The 17952-nt window shown below is 32.2% G+C and overlaps 1 protein-coding gene across 1 annotated transcript in view; it reads left to right on the top strand.

The window, feature by feature from the left end:
- The window catches only part of Ush2a (usherin), a 770052-nt gene that overhangs the window by 70451 nt on the left and 681649 nt on the right, over positions 1–17952 (top strand). Inside the window, exon 3 of the mRNA XM_071619727.1 lies at positions 4646–4778. Coding sequence (XP_071475828.1) covers positions 4646–4778 — 133 coding nt within the window. The remainder of the gene's footprint in view (positions 1–4645; positions 4779–17952) is intronic.

Consider the following 17952-nt stretch of genomic DNA (forward strand, 5'->3'; position numbering starts at 1 on the left):
GGATACAGGACTTCAGATGTGTATTTCAAAAATGTTGAAAATTGAGTAAAGTCCAGAGAAAGAGGTTGAGTAAATTCTGGAGACAGTGTTAAATACCGCATGATCACCAGACAGTGAGGAAGTCTTACCAATTTGGCTAGAAGTTGGCTGATGTTGAATGATGGAAATAAAATCTGATGAGATAAGTGAGGAAAAATCTCAGAAGATCTTAGTTTTGGGATGGTAAGTAATTGGGAGGTGGAATTCCATGTGTTCTCAGGCAGGGGAATGTAACATACATGCGATATTTTAAAATAACCTTGTAGAGTTTTCGGGATAAATTGTCTTATGCTTAAAAATTACAGATAGTATAGTGGAATCTTTTATGCAAATCCTTTCACTTAGAAATAGAAATTTCTATTTCAGGGCAATTTCTATTTCAGAAAGTCTAAGACTTTTCTCCTCCATAAAGTTTTTCCTTCTGATTCATATCACAGTGGCTTGATTTTTTTCTATGTGTTGAATACCTTAACATTCAAGATGATGTTCTTTATATTCGTGTCCTCTGTCATCATCTTCGGGGGCTGAATTTGAACTTAAAATATGTTGCCAAATCACTTCATGTTAAATACATTAAAAAGGTGTTATCCAGAATGCTTAAAATGGTTTGACTTTAAGACAAGAACTATCCAGTTAACAAAACTGGTACTCTTAGGAGGCTTCTAAGTTGATTTTGAGAAGGCAGGTCCCATAGAGAACATCTAAGTGTATGTTATATATCACACACACATTCTCAGAAAAAGATGATTTCTCAAAGCAACTCCTTCAAAAAGGTAGTGTTTCACTAATGGCATCAAGATTCAGGAAATAATGGCTGGGTGATGCAGTTCAGTGGTGCAGCGCTTTCCTAGCATGCACATGGCCCAGGGTTTGATCCCCAGCACCATCAAATTAAATAAATTAACACAACCAACATCATTTATAGTGATTCAAACACTAGCAAATTCTGTTATCATGCATATTTTCTCTCAGGAAGGGTCATAACTTTTCTTTGTGTAGCTCATAGAGCCATCATGGGTGCTAGGTAGACATTCTATTGAATTCATTTTAAATTAGAAGGATATAGGGAATGGTAAAACCACTTTTCTAAGCTAACACAGGTCTCTTCCCTTTCTTTCACCCGTAGACTGGGTCAGCAGGAGTAGAGTAACAAAAGATCTGGCATTTCCAGGTAACAGGTGGTTTTAGCTGATTAATCTAGGTGGATTTGATGATATTTGCCTTTGGTAACTGTTCAGCTATTATGTGACTTCCTTGTCTTTTGAATTATACTCTCTACTAACCAGGCAGGCAAATGGGAGGATAGTGTTAGGAATTCTACATCAAAGGAAAGAATATAGAATTTTATTGGAACACACAAAGAAAGTCATTAAAATAGGAACCCCCAGGGAATGAGGCTTGAGAATGACCTGCTTGCCTTCATCATCTTTCCAAAGTATTTTGATCTCTCATGAGGAGGATTGAAAGGCCTTTCTCTAACTGCACTGGTTTTGCCAGTTCCCTCATTCAAGATACACCCATAAACATGCACAAGCCACTCTGATCCTCAGAGGGTTAGAGAATGAGATAGGTGGGAAGTTTCCTTCAGTGGAAGGCTTTCTTCTCGCAAATCAGAAATTCCATCATATATATTCCTATTCCCTTCAATAACTGGCAAGGGGATCATCAGAATGAGCTATTGCAAAAAGCCACCATAGTCTTCTCAGTTTCTCTGTGATAGTGCCCCAGATCAGAATTGTAAAATAGTTTGGAGGATCTTGGGACATAAAACATGGTGCAGAAAACCAAAGAAGATTTAATTTTATTTATAGAAAGGTAGTTGGTAGGGGGGGCGGGGACAATAGAGGAAAGTGGCTTGGGATCAACATTAATCATTTTTTAAGTACCAACCAAGTGAAAACATCTTATGGAATTCACTGCAAGTGACACTGAATTCTTCTAAGCAAATATGTGATGAGTTGATTAAAAAAAAAAAATAGGTCCTGAACTCCTGACTACAGATATAATACAGTGAATACAGAAAATCAAAAGCATGCTTTCTATCTGACTCAAAATAAAGGTACACTTAAACTTGTAAAAGACAACATTTTTATTTGAATGATATGACAGAACTGTCACAGGAGTGTTACCTGCTATAAAGAAAGCCGAAGAATTATTACCTTTATTAGACCAGTGACACTGAGCTTTAGCCATACATTTCTAACTTCTGTCCCTCTACAGAGACAATTTTCTTTTCTTAAATAAACTGTCATGCTAGTGTTAATATATTGTTGGCTCTCTCATGCTCTGAGAATACTGCTGATATAAAACATGTATATGTTAGATTGGTAATAGTATCTTTAGTGTAGCTGACTAGAACAAATGTGTTTCCCTCATGGCTGTGCTAATGTGATAAAGGAAAATTGGCTGTTCATCAGCTTTTGGCTGGGTAAAGACAGTAGAGATGGAACCACATTCTTTTTTATGCATTAATACCACCGAGAACTTTTCACGAGTTATATTTCATGTGCCTGCATGTTGTGCAAAGATGTTGTAAAACATGAGATAATGCTACAAATAACAAAGTAGAAAAGCCTGTATCTTTTATAATGATAACAGTCAAACACCAAATGACAGTAACAGGCTGTAAAAAATGGGATGCAAAAAAAAAAAAAAAAAAAAAAATCAGCCCTACTACTTAGCAGAGAGGAATAGATCCAGGCCCATGAGAAGTTGGTGTATGATTTTAGGTTTATTAAAGCCATGTTATGAAATGAAGTCATATGTAACACTAGGTCAATGAATTGAAGAAAAATATGTTTATATGAAAGAAAATTGCACAGAATGGAAAAATTAAGTTTGGTAACTTTTGAAAATTACCAAGTAATTATGTCATTAACTTCTGGGTTTTTGTTTTGTTTTTGATTGGGAGATTTATGAAAGAGGTTCTTATGGCAAAAATTCACATAAGGATTTAAAGGTGTCTAAGAATAAATGTTTATCCTTATTAATTATTATACATTCATTTGAACAGAAAATAATTTAAGAAATATATATTTTAAACCAGTTGTAATCTCACAGCAGTCAAGTGGATGTTAAAGATGGTTCCCATGTACAACCTGTCCTCAGATACAACTGCCTCCCAAATCCTGTACCAGAGTGGTACATTTGTTACATTGCTGAACCTATACTGATACCTCATCTTTATTCAAAGTCCATAGTAGAATAACATTTTCAATGCTGTGGTTTGGTTTTAATTAAAGTATTTACATCTAACATTTCAATTGTGTAATATTAAATTTCCATTTCTATCTCTTCTCCCAACTCTCAACTCAGCCCTTCTCTAGAATCTTTTGTATGCCCTAGGGGTATTTTGGTTGGAGTGCCCTTTACCTTTAAGCACTTGAATTGACACACCTTTGTGTAGAATAAAGTTGATGTCAAAATGGCTGATTACTTAATTCAGGATTATATGTTATCACTGTAATCTCAGCAGCTGGGAGCCTGAGACAGAAAGATAGCAAGTTCAAAGCCACCTTCAGCAATGGCGAGACACCAAACAACTCAGTGAGACCCTATATCTAAAATGAAATACAAAATAGGGCTGGGGATGTGGTTCAGTGGTTGAGTACCCCTGAGTTCAAACCCTGGTACCCCCCCACAAAAAAAAATGCAAGCATAAAGATTTTATGTCAATAGGATCTATGAGCTATTCTGCATAAAAGTTTGAATTGATTTTTCAGAGGATTATGTTTCAATTCCATAAGTCTTAATAAAATTTAATTGGGTAAACTTCAGAGAGCATCAAACTACAACCTATAGATCATATCTAACTGGCCACCTGTTTTTGCAAGTAGGGTTTTGTTGGAGCACAGCCAGACTTATTTATCTATTTCCTATGACTGCCTTTACATTACAAAATCAGAATTGAGCAGTTGTGTCCAGAATTGTTGGCCCACAAAACCAAATTATTTGATTTGAAAAGAAAAAAATATTCTCTGGTCATTTATGGAAATGGTTTGCTAAACCCTAATGTAAATAGGTATTGGACTGCTTGAGTTATTAGCTTAGAATATACTTGGCAAATTCTTACATTAGTCTGCAATGGGAAAGTACATCTGAAAAATTTTCAACTAGTTACAAACACCTAAAATGGTAACTATTTATGAGAAGTGTTTTTCTACTAATAACTTAAATTGAATTATAGCCCTATGAAATACAGTTTTGTATATATGGTTTTGGATATTTCTCCCTGTTGTATTAATTTCTGCTTTATTTCCAAATAGAGCCATAACAAATTTAATTAGCATGTGAAGAAACAACATGTGCACAAAAAACTTATGCAAGCATGGTAATCAGTGCTATTACAAACATGGGACAAATATTATACATTGCTGTGAGCACCCTGGGAGATACCATCACAGCACAAAACTGCACCATGTGGATTTGTATCTAGATGTATAAACATGCAGGAGTATCATTGTGCTATGAAAACAAATTGTCTTCATTCTTATCAACAGAAGAAAGTAGAGAAATAAGGAAATAATGCCTTTTTAAAGAATCCAAATTATGTGGTTATTAGAAAACTTTATGTACTTAAGATAATAATGGTGATAATTTCTTACAGGTGCATCAGACAAAAATCAACTTCTTTATCAATGGTTTGGAGGAGGATAATACAGCTTTTTATGCAACAACTTTAAGTGGTTCAATTACAGATTTTCCTTCCAGTACTATTCGAATAGGACAGAGTTTAAATGGTAAGATTCTGACTTTAGAAATGGTATTAATTTTTCTCCAATTACATTGTTCCTGGAAAAAAATGTGTCAAACAAATAATATTCAAGTGCATTCATTTTCTAGGGCTGCTGTAACAAAAGACCCCCAACTGGGTGACAGATTAATACAACAGAAATTTATTCTCACAGTTTTGGAGGTCTAAAGTCTGAAAACAGGATTGAGCTAGTCTGGTTCCCCCTGGAAGCTAAGATGGAGAAGACATTCTGTGCCTTTCTCCTTCCATGGCTGCTGCCAGCAGACCTTAGTGTTGCTTAATTTACAGCTCTATAGCTCCAATGTTTGCCTCTGCTCTCAGAGGACCTTCTTTGTATCTTCTTCCCTTTTCTTGCAAGGACATTGGTCCTCGGATTTAGGGCCCACTGTTATCCAGGAGGAGCTCACAGTCAACATCCGTATTTATACTTGCAAAGTTCCTTTTTCCAAATAAGGCTACATCAGTAGATTCCAGGTGGACATATCTTTTGGAGGCCACTTTTCAACTTGCTACACTAGGGAAACCTTAAAACTAAAACTTTTCTATTTTGATTAATTTTTAAAGTAAGAACAACATGTGTGAAGCTATATTCTCTGTCCAGTTTTGTTTGGATTTTAATTTAGGGCATTGTTAAACTAGGACTACAGCATATTAAACTAATAAGTGCACATGTAAAAAACTCACATGTGTTATTCATGTTTTTCGATATTAAAAAGAGATGTATAGTTTAATAAGATGATGTTTGCTTCTGAAATGAGCAGAAGTTGAAATGAGAATTATCTTGGAAATGTCCAGCACAATGGTCTTTAAAACACCACCATTTTAAAATGGCAATGTTATTATATAATGTCTGCTCATTATAAAAAAATTCAAACAATATGGAACTCTATGAAATAGAAAGCATTTTCCATATTTCCATCTTCAGAAGTGCACTTTAACTTTTTTATGCTCTTCCAAATATTTAGTGCATTCAGCTAGAGATATGGTTATAAATATAATATTTTTAAAAAGTAATTATAATACATATGCTTTATCTGAGTCCTCTAAAAATAAATACTTCCTCTCCAAATGTTATGGAGCACATTTCATGTCAAGATACCTTCTTATTTAGGTGTACCTTCTCATTTAAATGGCTGCACTGTGTACAACAGTATAGTTTTAACAAGTTTTGAAAACAAGTTCCTAAAATGAACATTTGGATTATTTTTAATTTTTCAAAGTCAAGTGATCATTTGATAGAAAATACTGCATCTTTACATTTATATGCTTTTATCTATTCATTTATATCTTGTATTCACATGCACATATACATATGTATTTGAGCAATTGTCTGATTGAACTGTTCCGAAAGACTATACACTGTTAAAAATCTGCCTGAGTTCCAACCCCATCTTCTAGATGACCTGGACAAACATATTAATTCCTCTAAACTATAGTTACTTCAACTTTAAGATGGTGACGATGATGATGATGATATTCTAAAGTGCCACTGTGAAGATAAAATGAGGCAATGTCATATAAAACATGGCTGTTTTTCAAGCATCTGGCATGTAGTAGATGCTCAGTATTTATTTGTTGAATGAATGAGTGCAGTGCTTAGCACCGTGCCTTGTGTATACTGAACTACATTTGCAAATGATACTATTATTAATGTTGTTTTAATTATTTTCCCAAGATAAATATACAGAAATTGAATAGCAGGTTGAAGTATATAATTCTTTTATATATTTTAATACATAGTAATTGTTACTCCAATGTATAACATCAGATTATCTTCAGAAAGTTTGTGAAAATTTACCTGATTAAAAAATACAGGCAAGGCTGAGGAAAGAGGATTGCAAGTTCAAGGCCTCCTTAGCAAAAGCAAAGTGCTAAGCAACTCAGTGAGACTTGGCCTCTAAATAAAATACAAAATAGGGCTGGAGATGTGGCTAAGTGGCTGAGCACTTCTAAATTCAATCCCTGGTACCCCACCCCCACAAACAAACAAATAAACAGAAAATATAGGCAAGTTCTTATTTTCTTAAACACTAAATAACCTCACAGATGATCCATTTTTTCCATCCTTGCTATTCCTCTAAGTGAAAAATATCGTGGGATGTTGACTTGGAATTATTTGGCCATTAAATGTGAGTAGCTGTCCAAATATGATTTGACCACTTGCATTTCATTTGTGAATTCCTTATTTGGGGTATGTATACATATTTATATCCATAATTTCTTGTTTATGAAAAACTCATTAATGATAAGAATATGTTGCATATGTTTTCTCCAGTTTTTTAAAAATAGCCTGCTAATTTCATGTTACAGATATTTAAAGCATTACTTGAAATGTTTAATCAAAGCAAAAACATGAATGTAAAATTGTATATAACTATTAAGGGTATAACTTGATGAGTTTTAATAGTCATGTATTTGTGTGATACTCTTGTAGAAAAAATTGTGAACATTTCCAGTGTCTCAAAGAATCTCTCCTAGTGAATACCCACTCTAAAGTTATCCATGGGAATTTAGTATAGACCTCACAGAACAGTAGGAGTAGAGACCTCTCTGCATACTGACATTGTCTATTCTTGAGTTATCATGAAAATGAAATCATGGCATAGGTATCTGTGTTGTTTTCACTCAGTATTATGCCTATAGGGTTTATTCATATTGTACATAGTTATATCTTTACCTTTAGAAAATAATTTTGAATTGTTTTTTAAAAAGGATATCCCAACCATTAATATTTGAGAATTCTGGCTGTTTCATGCTTAGTACTGCCAAATGTTTTTATTGTTGGCCATTCCTGGGGATGCGTGATACATTTCCTGATGATTAATGATAGTGAGAATTCCTTCATGTGCTTATTTGCCATGTAGATCTGACTTTTTTATGAAATACCTATTCAAGTTGTTTATTTTTTTTGCCAGTTTTTAATTGGGTAGTTTGTCTTTTTCTTGTTAATTTGTAGGAGGTTTTCAATATTTTGAAAATGAGTTTTTTGACAGATACATGGATGGCAAATGTTGTCTTCTAAGATGCATCTCGAAATTTTATTTTCTTAAGGGTGTTCTTTGATAATGAGGACATACTTATTTTAGGGAAATTCATTTTGTTAATTATTCTATACTTAATATTTTTGTGTCTTGTTCAGAATGTCTTAGCAAACCATGATGTTCTCTTTTATTTTATTGTGGCAGCTTTATTATTTTATGTTTTAAATATAGCTCTATTTTTTATCTGGGATAAATATTGGATGTATGTAATATAATATAGAAGTCCCATTTTTTTCTCAACTGTGTATATAATTTACCTAGAAATTTTTTAAAATTGTCATTTCCACCAGTCTATGGTGGTTACTTAATCATAAAACAATTATCTTCATATATGAAGATAGGTTTGTTTCTGAACACTCTATTTTGTTCCAATGATCTGTCAATACTTGGATCAAAATTTCATTTTAATTACTGTAACTTGAATATATCTTTATCTGTCAGCATAAGTTATTCAACTTTTATAACCTTTCAAGGTTGTCTTAGCTTTTATATGAGTTTTGGAAGCATCTGTACAGTTTACCTAAAAACTCATCTGAGATTTAAAACATCAAGTTTATTTTGGAGGAATAGGTATCTAAATAATATCAAATCTTCCCATGTATGAAGATCATGAATTTCTTAATTTCAAAAATGTTTTTTTTGTTTGTTTGTTTTCTGTATAAGAGGTCTTATATTTGTAAGGCTTAGGCCATGTTTTCTTTTTATTTATTTATTTTTAAAATTTTAATAGAATGTTTTTAGAGCAGTTTTAGGATCATAGCAAAATTGTGTGGAAAATACAGACAGTTCCCATAGACCTTCTAGCTATTAACTTCTTTTTAGATGTGTAGCTTGTGAATATTTTCTCCCATTCTGTAGGTAGTTTCTGCACTCTGTTGATGTCTCCTTTGCTATGCAGAAACTTGTTTTATTTAATCTTATTTGTCTACTTTTGCTTTTATTTTCTGTGCTTTTAGAGTCTTATCCCAAAACTTCTTGCCCCTTCCAATATCCTGAAGCATTTTGCTTATGTTTTCTTTTACTAGTTTCATAGTTTCAGGTGATAATTATAAGTCTTTAATCATTTTAAGGTGATCTTTGTAACTGGTAAAAGGGTCTAGTTTCCTTTTTCTGCAAGTGGATAATCAATTTATCAACACCATTTATGAAAAGACAATCTTTTCTTCATTGCATATTCTGAGTATCTTTGTTAAACCATTTGGTAATGTCTATAGACATGTAGGATTACTTTCAGGCTCTCTATTCTCTTCTGTTTGTCTGTGTGTCTCTTATACCAGTATCATGCTGTTTTGATTATTACAGCTTTGCAGTATACTTTGGAGTCAGGTAGTCAAATGCATTCAGCATTGTTGCTTCTGCTCAAGATGAATTTGGTGATTTAAGGTTTTTGTGGCTCCATCCAAATTTTAGAATTGTTTTTTTTTTCTGCTTCTGTGAAGAATGCCATTGAGAATTTGAATTTTCATTGAATTTATAAGTCATTTTTTGGAGTATGAATATTTTAAAAATGTTTATTCTTCTAAATCTCTGGGAATAAAGATGCCTTTCTATTTTTTTTGTCTTCTCTTCAACTTCTTTTATACAACTTTTCTTAATTTGTTCTATTAATTTTTTGATGGAGATTTTGCAGATATGTCATCTGCAGTGACAATTTGACTTATTTTCCAGTTTGGATACCCTTTTTTCTTTTTCCTGATTTCTATGGCTAGGAATTCCAGCACTATGTTGAAGAAACATGGTAAAAGTAGGCATCCATATCTTCTTCCAGATCTTAGAAAGCTTCTAGATTTTTCCCATTTACTGTTTGGTTAACTTTTGGTTTATCATAAATGCTCTTTCATTATGTTGAGATATGTTTCTTTTCTGCCTAATACGGTTAGCATTTTTATCATGAAAGGGTGTTGGATTTTATTAGTTGTCTTTTCTGTATCAGGTGAGATGGCCATATAGTTTCTGATATTCTTTATGTTGATATAGTGTACTATGTTTATTGATTTTAATGCATTGAACCATCCTTGCATTACTGAGATGAATCTCAACTGATCATGGTAAATAATCTTCAATGTGCTGTTGGATTTTGTTGAGAATTGTTACATCTCTATTCATCAAAGATGTTGGCCTGTAGTTTATCTTTTGGTTGTGTCCTCATCTGGTCTTGGATTAGCATAATGTTGCCCTCCTAGAATGTGTTTGGAAGAATTCCTTCCTCTTCAATTTTTTAAAAATAACTTAAGAATTGGTATTTGTTCTTCTGGAAATGTTTGTTTGTTTGTTTTTTTCATAGGAAGAATTTATGATAGATCCAATCTCATTGCTTATTATTGGTCTGTTTCTGAGGCTTAAGAGGTATGTGCTGAGTAATTTTTCCATTTATCCTATACTATCACATTTGTTGGTGTATAGTTATTTATAATCACCTCTACTAATCCTTTTTATTTCTGGGGTTCTCAATAGTAATGTCTTTATGATTTTGAGCTCTTTCTCCTTTCCTTAGTTAGTCCAGTCAAGGATTTATCTATTTCAAAGTAGCTGAAACATTTTGCACTACACCAGCAGTAAATAAGAGTCTCTGTTGCTCCACATCCTCACCAGTATTAGATTTTTTCAATGTTCTGGATTTTGGCCTATTGGTTATTTTTTTACGTAATTAAGAAATATTGTTTTAAAATTTTATTTTCTAATTTTGTTACTATTTTATATTATATATATGATATATATTATACTATCATTTGTTGCAATGAATGACCTTGCAAAATTCATTATTGATTGTAGTAATCATATAATTCTATCATTTGTACATAACAGGAACTCAAATCTTTTCATACATTTGCAACAACTGCATAAAGTGGACATGGGTTTGAAGTTGTCCCATAGATATATTTATATATGCTGTCATTGCTATTAATTTTGAAATAATGCTCAATTTCAGTTTTGTTTTTCTCTATGACATGAATTATTTAAATTCATATCTAGCTAAAATAAAGTATATATGTAGTGTGCATATATATACACACACATATACATGTGTATATATTTATATATTTGATATTGAAAATACATTCAAAACACTGGCTAAATTTCCACCAAGCTTTGGTGTCAAACAACTGTGTATTGGATCCAATTTAGTTGTGTTCCTTTAATAAAAAATCTGCCAAAATTAATTTTACTAGTATGCATAACTATAATACCCTAATAAAAATATAAAAATATTTACTCTTTGTAAGTCTCTGCTTTCTAATCTATAGGTGGTACTTTAATATATGACACATAAAACTATAGTATGAATTATTGGAGATAATATGTTTAGAACATATTGCTTTGTTGTATAGTAAATGTGCAATGAGCTTCAACAATTATTAAACTCTTTGAAGACATATTTTCTGATTATGAAACCATAGACAATTATAATCTCTTCAGTTAAATTTTGTAGGAATCAAAACCAAAAATATCTATAAGTGACTATTAACTTTAATTCGTGTATGCTCTTAGATCAAGCTAAACTTATATGAAGAAGCAATAATTTAAGAAGCCAATATATTTAGAACTCAGTTTCAGTAATTAGTATATTGAAGAATTTTATAAAGTACTCGGCATGCAGAAAGTTTTAATAACACATTAAATCTTGTGAGCCTTATTTCAATATTCAATCCCTATTAGTACTTCTAAAAGTGTTTTATTACACCAAATGTTTCTCAAAGTATTCAGCAATACCATAAACTTGTCAGTACCATAACTTTTTGCTGCAGAGTTAAAATGACTTGCTTCTATTCTACTTTAGTATACTAAATGTTGAGTTAATGATTCACAAGGGAAGTGTAGATTGAGGATGATTTACTTTTAAACTGTATAAAAATAAATTTCACTCCTGACTAGAAAACATATAATTGGAAAAGAATTTATTTCAAATATTATTTAGTTTTTATTGCAATTTTCTCCTTTACATTCTGGGCATCTAACAGTTATGGAAGAAAAGGACATTTTAAAATAATTTTTATCTTTACTCTATCAACTTATAGGTGCAGTTGTACCTACTGTATCTTTTCTCTAATTAGAGATGGCACATAGACTGGCTCATTACTTCTGCCTAATGAGCCAGGCTCCATGCCACCTCTCTAATCAGAAAAGAGATAGGTACAGAATGTTCTTCTGGACTTATTATAAATCATTTTCTTTCTCTCTCGTTCCTTTTTTTTTTAATCAAAAAATTAAGTCACTGTCCTCCATAGTTTTGTCCATATCCAAGATGGTTTCATTCAGAAGGGGTAATTGTGCAAGAGATTGCTGCGAGCTCAATTAAAGGTGCTCTCGTGCAATGCTTGTCCGACTGTCTGCCTTGCAACAGACTTTGTTAAATGAGGGTCTGTAGCACACCAAGATGTGTTTTTTTTTTCTGTCTTTTCATAGCTTGAACTTGTTTCTCTGTTTCTGAAAGTTTTCATGTAAGTGTTGGCTACTAAAGAAATCTTCTTTGAGTTTTATATCTGAATAGCATAATTCTCTAGAAAAATTCTTGCAAATGACATGTTCTGTTTCTGTGGGACTTGACTTCGCCTCCTTTAGGAAATTTTCCAGTGGGTGAAATCAATATTTTTCACTGGATCCTCATCTCTCTATATATTGATTGTATAAACTGAGTTGCTATGCTGATTTTTAAATTTAAAAAACCTTATTTTTTATTTCTGGAGAATTAATAAGAAAATTTTCTAAGAAACACCTTAGAACATCTGTATCAACGAATGTGTATCATCAGTTCCTTTTTCTTAGAGTATTTGTTTCCAGTTATACATTTATTTCAGTGCTTCACATTGCATTTGTAACTTTGGGGAGTTGTAGTGGCAGATATGTAGTTATGCTGAGTCACTAATGTCACTGTGGTCACAGACATAAGAACTACAAATTTTGGGTTTAAAACTACAGCACCATGTGCATCACAACTTTTCAGAACTGTTTCTGAATACATTTATTAACAGAGTGCTAGTTTCCTATTAAAAAATGGAGATTTCTTCATTGTGTTCAAACATGTATAGCACTTTCTTAAGAAGGTCATTTGTCATTAAACAATCAATAAGCATTTGTCAAATTTATATGCAAAGATTCAGGGAAGAAAAAGCTAATAACTTGCCTTCCCTTCCATATTTTTTTTTAACTTTATGTACTTCTTAACTCATTTGTTTGTTCTTGATCTTAGAGTTGGAATGCTTTTTTGTTTTGTTTTGTCCTGCTTAGAGGATGGAGCTCAGAGATTGGTACATGCCAAGCAGGTTCTCTACCACTGAGCCAAGCCCTAAATGCAACTTTTAATTTCCATCTGTGACCCATGTGTTTACATTTCTAACCTTAGCTAGGTATAGAAAATTCATTTTCCTTTTAGTACAACTGAGGTTATGCTATTTTTTCCTGACAGTAAATTTCTGGAGAATTAAAAAGAAAAGAAATAGGAAAGTATAAAAATTGATAAATTAAGACAGGTAAATGGAATGGTAAAAGAGTATAGGGATAAGGTTCACATAGGTATACAGAGGGACTGAATAATTAAAGAAAAAAATTGGTTTAAGATCATTGCATGAGGATTATGTTACAATATTATTAGGAAAATTGGTCAGTTATGCTATTAAAAACGTTAGATTATGCTTCACAACTCTGTTAAATAAAAACTGTTGATGGATTGAAGTTTAATGTAAAATATGTAATAAGAGGCAATAGAGAAAAATGAAGGCAGGTGTTTCTATAATACTGCCATAACAAAGACTTTTATTAGCATGATATCTTATTCAGAAACATAAAAGTGTTGAGACATCTGACTAATAAGCTGAGTATTTAAAATTCAAACAGGGCTTATCATTTTGTACTTAGTTTGGCAAAGAACAGAAAACAGATTATACTAGAGTAGGAGAGAGTTTGGAGTAATCTGGCAAACTATCAGAAGTAGAAAATGTGGAAGATACATTAGCCAAGAATGTTACTTTCAGGACATTGTCTCAAGAAAATAATAGAAAAGTGTTTACATATGAACTCAAATGTTCATAGTAGAATTATCAAAAACAACACATAATTAGAATCACTTAAAACCTTCAGAAAAGTATTGATTAAATAAATTATAATTCTTACCTACATGGAATAGTACATACCATCAGGAGAAAAAAACATGACTTTTGTAAGCACATGGCAATGGGTTCATGCATTATTATATTCAAAAGCAAGTGTGTGGAAAAATCTCTAAATTTAGCATGTTTTATGAACATACATATATATATTATAGTCATGTTATAAATATATATGTGTGTATACACACCACACACACAGACATACATATGTATATACACACATATATATAATTAATGTCTTGAAGGACATATGTCATTGCTACTCAAGATGTTGCCTGGGTGTAGTGTGCACACCTGTTACACCAGTGGTTCAAGGAGGATGGAAATTTCAAAACCAGCCTCAGAAACTGATACCATGTCTCATAATTAAAAATAAATAAATAAAGGGCAGGGGACTGGGGATGTGGCTAAGTGGTTAAACACCCTGGGTTCAATCCCTGGTACCAAAACAAAACAAAAATCCCACAATGTTATTAATGTTAAACTCTATGACTACAAGTAACTGATTTTCACATTGTTTTGTATGAATTGAAATTATTTTTAGTAAGCTACATTAGTTTTTAATAAAAATTTTTAAATGTTTTCTAATTTTGAACAAAATGAGAAATGGAAAATTTCACAGAATAGATTGATTCTACCAAAATAATTGAGAGTTGTCCAGAAAGGCCTAATTTTTATAGTAGAAAGGTAGTATTGACAATTTTATTTAAATTTTATGCTGAGTACATGGGTTGAAGAAAATCAAATCTATACTGGACATTTATCTCATTGTGCATACAAATTATTATTGCTATAATAGTGCTAGAGAAGAAAGGTATGAGACTTAGGCTCAGACAGATTTGAGTTTGAATCCCAGCTCTGCTTTTTAAAAGCCAAGTGACTTTGGCAAAGAGTTTAACTGCCAATTCAATTTCCTGATTTATTTCTTCATTTGTTAAATGTATTTTTATGTGCATTTTTGGGGGTGGTTGCAAAACTTATAAACAATGTATTTGGTTCATGTTGGGTTTTCAGAAAAAAAATTGGTATCATAAATATGGTTAATTTAGATATTACCTGAGTTTATTGACTTTTTGAAATAAATATTTTAAAATAATAGTAACATCTAATTTTTGGCTCAAAATCAAAATTGACCTAGGTGAGAGAAATAGTTTCGATTTAAAGCTATGAAATATTAGATGTGCAATGTTTTGTCTAGGTAAATCCACGAAGTAATCTTTTTTTAAAGGTTAGTCCTTTCTGGTGCTCTTCAGTGTTTCCTGCAAAACCTGTGTTCCACCTGGTGTTATTTCTTCTCATCCTGAAGAACTTCCTTTTCCATTGCTTATAGTTCAGCCTACTGAAACAAGTTCTTTAACCTTCTGTGCAAATGTCTTTAACTGTTCTTTACTTTTGAAGCTGGTTTTTACTGACTCTAGAATTCTACATTGATTATTTCTATTTTATAAAACTTTAACTATTTTGTGTCACTGTTTTCTCCCTGCCTTGTTTCTGGTGAAATTATCCACTGTTCAGGTCAGGATTCCCACGTATGCTATGGGATGTTTTTATTTTGATGTTTTTAAAATTTCCTTTTTATGCTTCAGGTTATCACTTTATGCTGTACCTAGGCATGATATTCCTTGTATTAATTCTGCTTGAGGTTTGCTCAGATTCTTGGATCTGTAAGTTGGTGTTTTCATTACTTTTGAAAGTTCTCCATCATTATCTACTTAAATCTTTCTCCTCTTTTTTTTCTCCTCTATTTTCTTTCTTTTTCTTCCAAATCAGTAATTACATCTGTATTATATCACTGACTAGTATGTATCCAAGATCTTGGACACATTTTTATTTGTTTGTATTTTATTATGTTTTCCTTGTTTATTCCTTAAAGTTTCTGCTTGGATACTTTCTATTAACTTGTCTTGAATTCAGTGATTATTATACTGTTGTGTCTGAGTTGCTCTTAAACCCATCTAGAACATCCTTCATTTCTAAATCATACTTTCCATTTATAGTGTTCCCATTTGAGTACTCTTTTGCATATTTCTTCTATCTACTCTAATTTTATCTCTTCATATTCTTGACCATTTCCATTAGATATTAGCATGATCAGATATTTTCAAATTCCTATTTAATAATTTCAAATTGTTATCTGATATATCATGTCTGTATTCTCTTTACAATGGGCCACATTATCTTTCTTTTTCTTGTGTCTTAAAATATTTTTATTTTTATTCTATATAAAAGAATGCAGCCTTAGACTCATCTCTTATGAAAGGATTCTAACTATATAGAGTTTAATTCATTTATGTATCTTTGGGACCTCCTTTTCTGATGGGATTAAAACGACTTTATAAGTTTTCTGGCTCTTGTTAGGTTGCCAGCCACTTATGTTTTCTTGCAAATTTTTAGATTTAAATCAGAGGTGGAAGTCAAATTATTATTCTAGAATCTAACACGCCTTTCATTGCTTTCTTTGGCACTACTCTGTGCTAACTCTGTAATCCTCTAGATTTAATTATGAATGGTCTCTGGATTTCTGGACAAAAAAGGCACCAATTGGCCTCCAAGATTATATTGGTACGAGACTGACCTTATAGTTACACCCTCTAATTTTTCCTAGAGAATTTTATGGGTCCTTACTTTATCTCTGACTTTTAAACTTTCATATCGGTTTTCTTTGGCTTGCCTGAAATGTATTTGGTGCTATTTTTTAAAACTGAAACATGTTTTGTGTTACAAATCTATTGGCTCATCTTGATAACTAGTAGTCATGTAACTTCTGTGCAGAGCAATATCTTTTAATCTCAGTGCCTCCTAGCAACTCTGTCTACAAAAAAAAAAAAAAAAAAAAAAAAACAAACAAAAAAACTTTAAATCACTTTGTATAGCACACACATTTATCACACTCTTTCTGTCAGATATATAATTGTGTTGATTAGTTGGTATCTGGTATTCTTTTTACCTGAATCCAGCAATCCCCCAATTCTTTTGGAATCTTCACTCAAAAGATCTCAACTATCCTTAGTTCCCAGTGTAAGATTCATGTTATAGATGGTCGATCATTATCGTTTCCTTGCACTCACCTTGATTCTACTGCCTTTGTCTGGCTTCTGCTATGGCCTTAGCAGTACCACAGCTTTGGGTAAATATTCTGAGTCAGGCTGACTAGTCTCATCTTGTATTGATGACCACACATGCTAAGATGCTGTCCTGTAATCATTCTGTATTTCCCTCCTCCATTCACTTTCCCTATCTCATGACCATTTATGTTTGCTTCTCTCCCTGAACTTCTTATCCTGACTCTGGGCTGACATTGTCTCCTATTCATTATGAAAATCAACGCAAATCATAAAAGAACTTCTATCTATTCCCACTGCTATTTATGCTAAATCTGACATATAAATTTGGCTCTAACTGGAAATATTTTCCCTATTTGCTTTTCTATATTTTAAACAATATCTTGTATTAGTGATACATTTTCAGGGATATAGAGACATTATTATTTTTCCTTTTAAAAACATTAACCTCTATTCTGCCACCAGCCACTACTTCATTTTTTTGGCTCTTCCTTTTTATCAAAATTCCCTGAAGTATTTTTCCCAGACTGATCTTTAATTTCTCCTTTCCAAGTATATCAACTGCAGTCAATGCTGTAACTTACCACTACATGTAAACTGCATTTGTGCGATCTCTACTGACCTTCACATAGTAAATCTCACAGTTAACTTTAAGTTTTTACCTTATTTGACTCAGTAGCATCAAGTAATGAAGTTGATTGCTACTCATTCTATGGTATGCTTTATTCACTGGGTATCTGAAAATCCTCACGTCTTGATTTGTCTCTGAATCTCTAGTTGTTAGTTCTCACTTTGATTTACTATGTCCTCTTGACTTCTTAATATTGGTATCTAGGTCATAAGATGCTTAATATGTGGCTCTCTTCTCAAGTCTACTCATTCCTATGATGATCATCTCCAGTCTTGTAGCTTTATATATCATCTAAATGGCTTGACTTCCAAATTTAATTCTG

The sequence above is a fragment of the Marmota flaviventris genome, chromosome 12, assembly GCF_047511675.1.
Source record: "Marmota flaviventris isolate mMarFla1 chromosome 12, mMarFla1.hap1, whole genome shotgun sequence".
Lineage (NCBI taxonomy): Eukaryota > Metazoa > Chordata > Mammalia > Rodentia > Sciuridae > Marmota > Marmota flaviventris.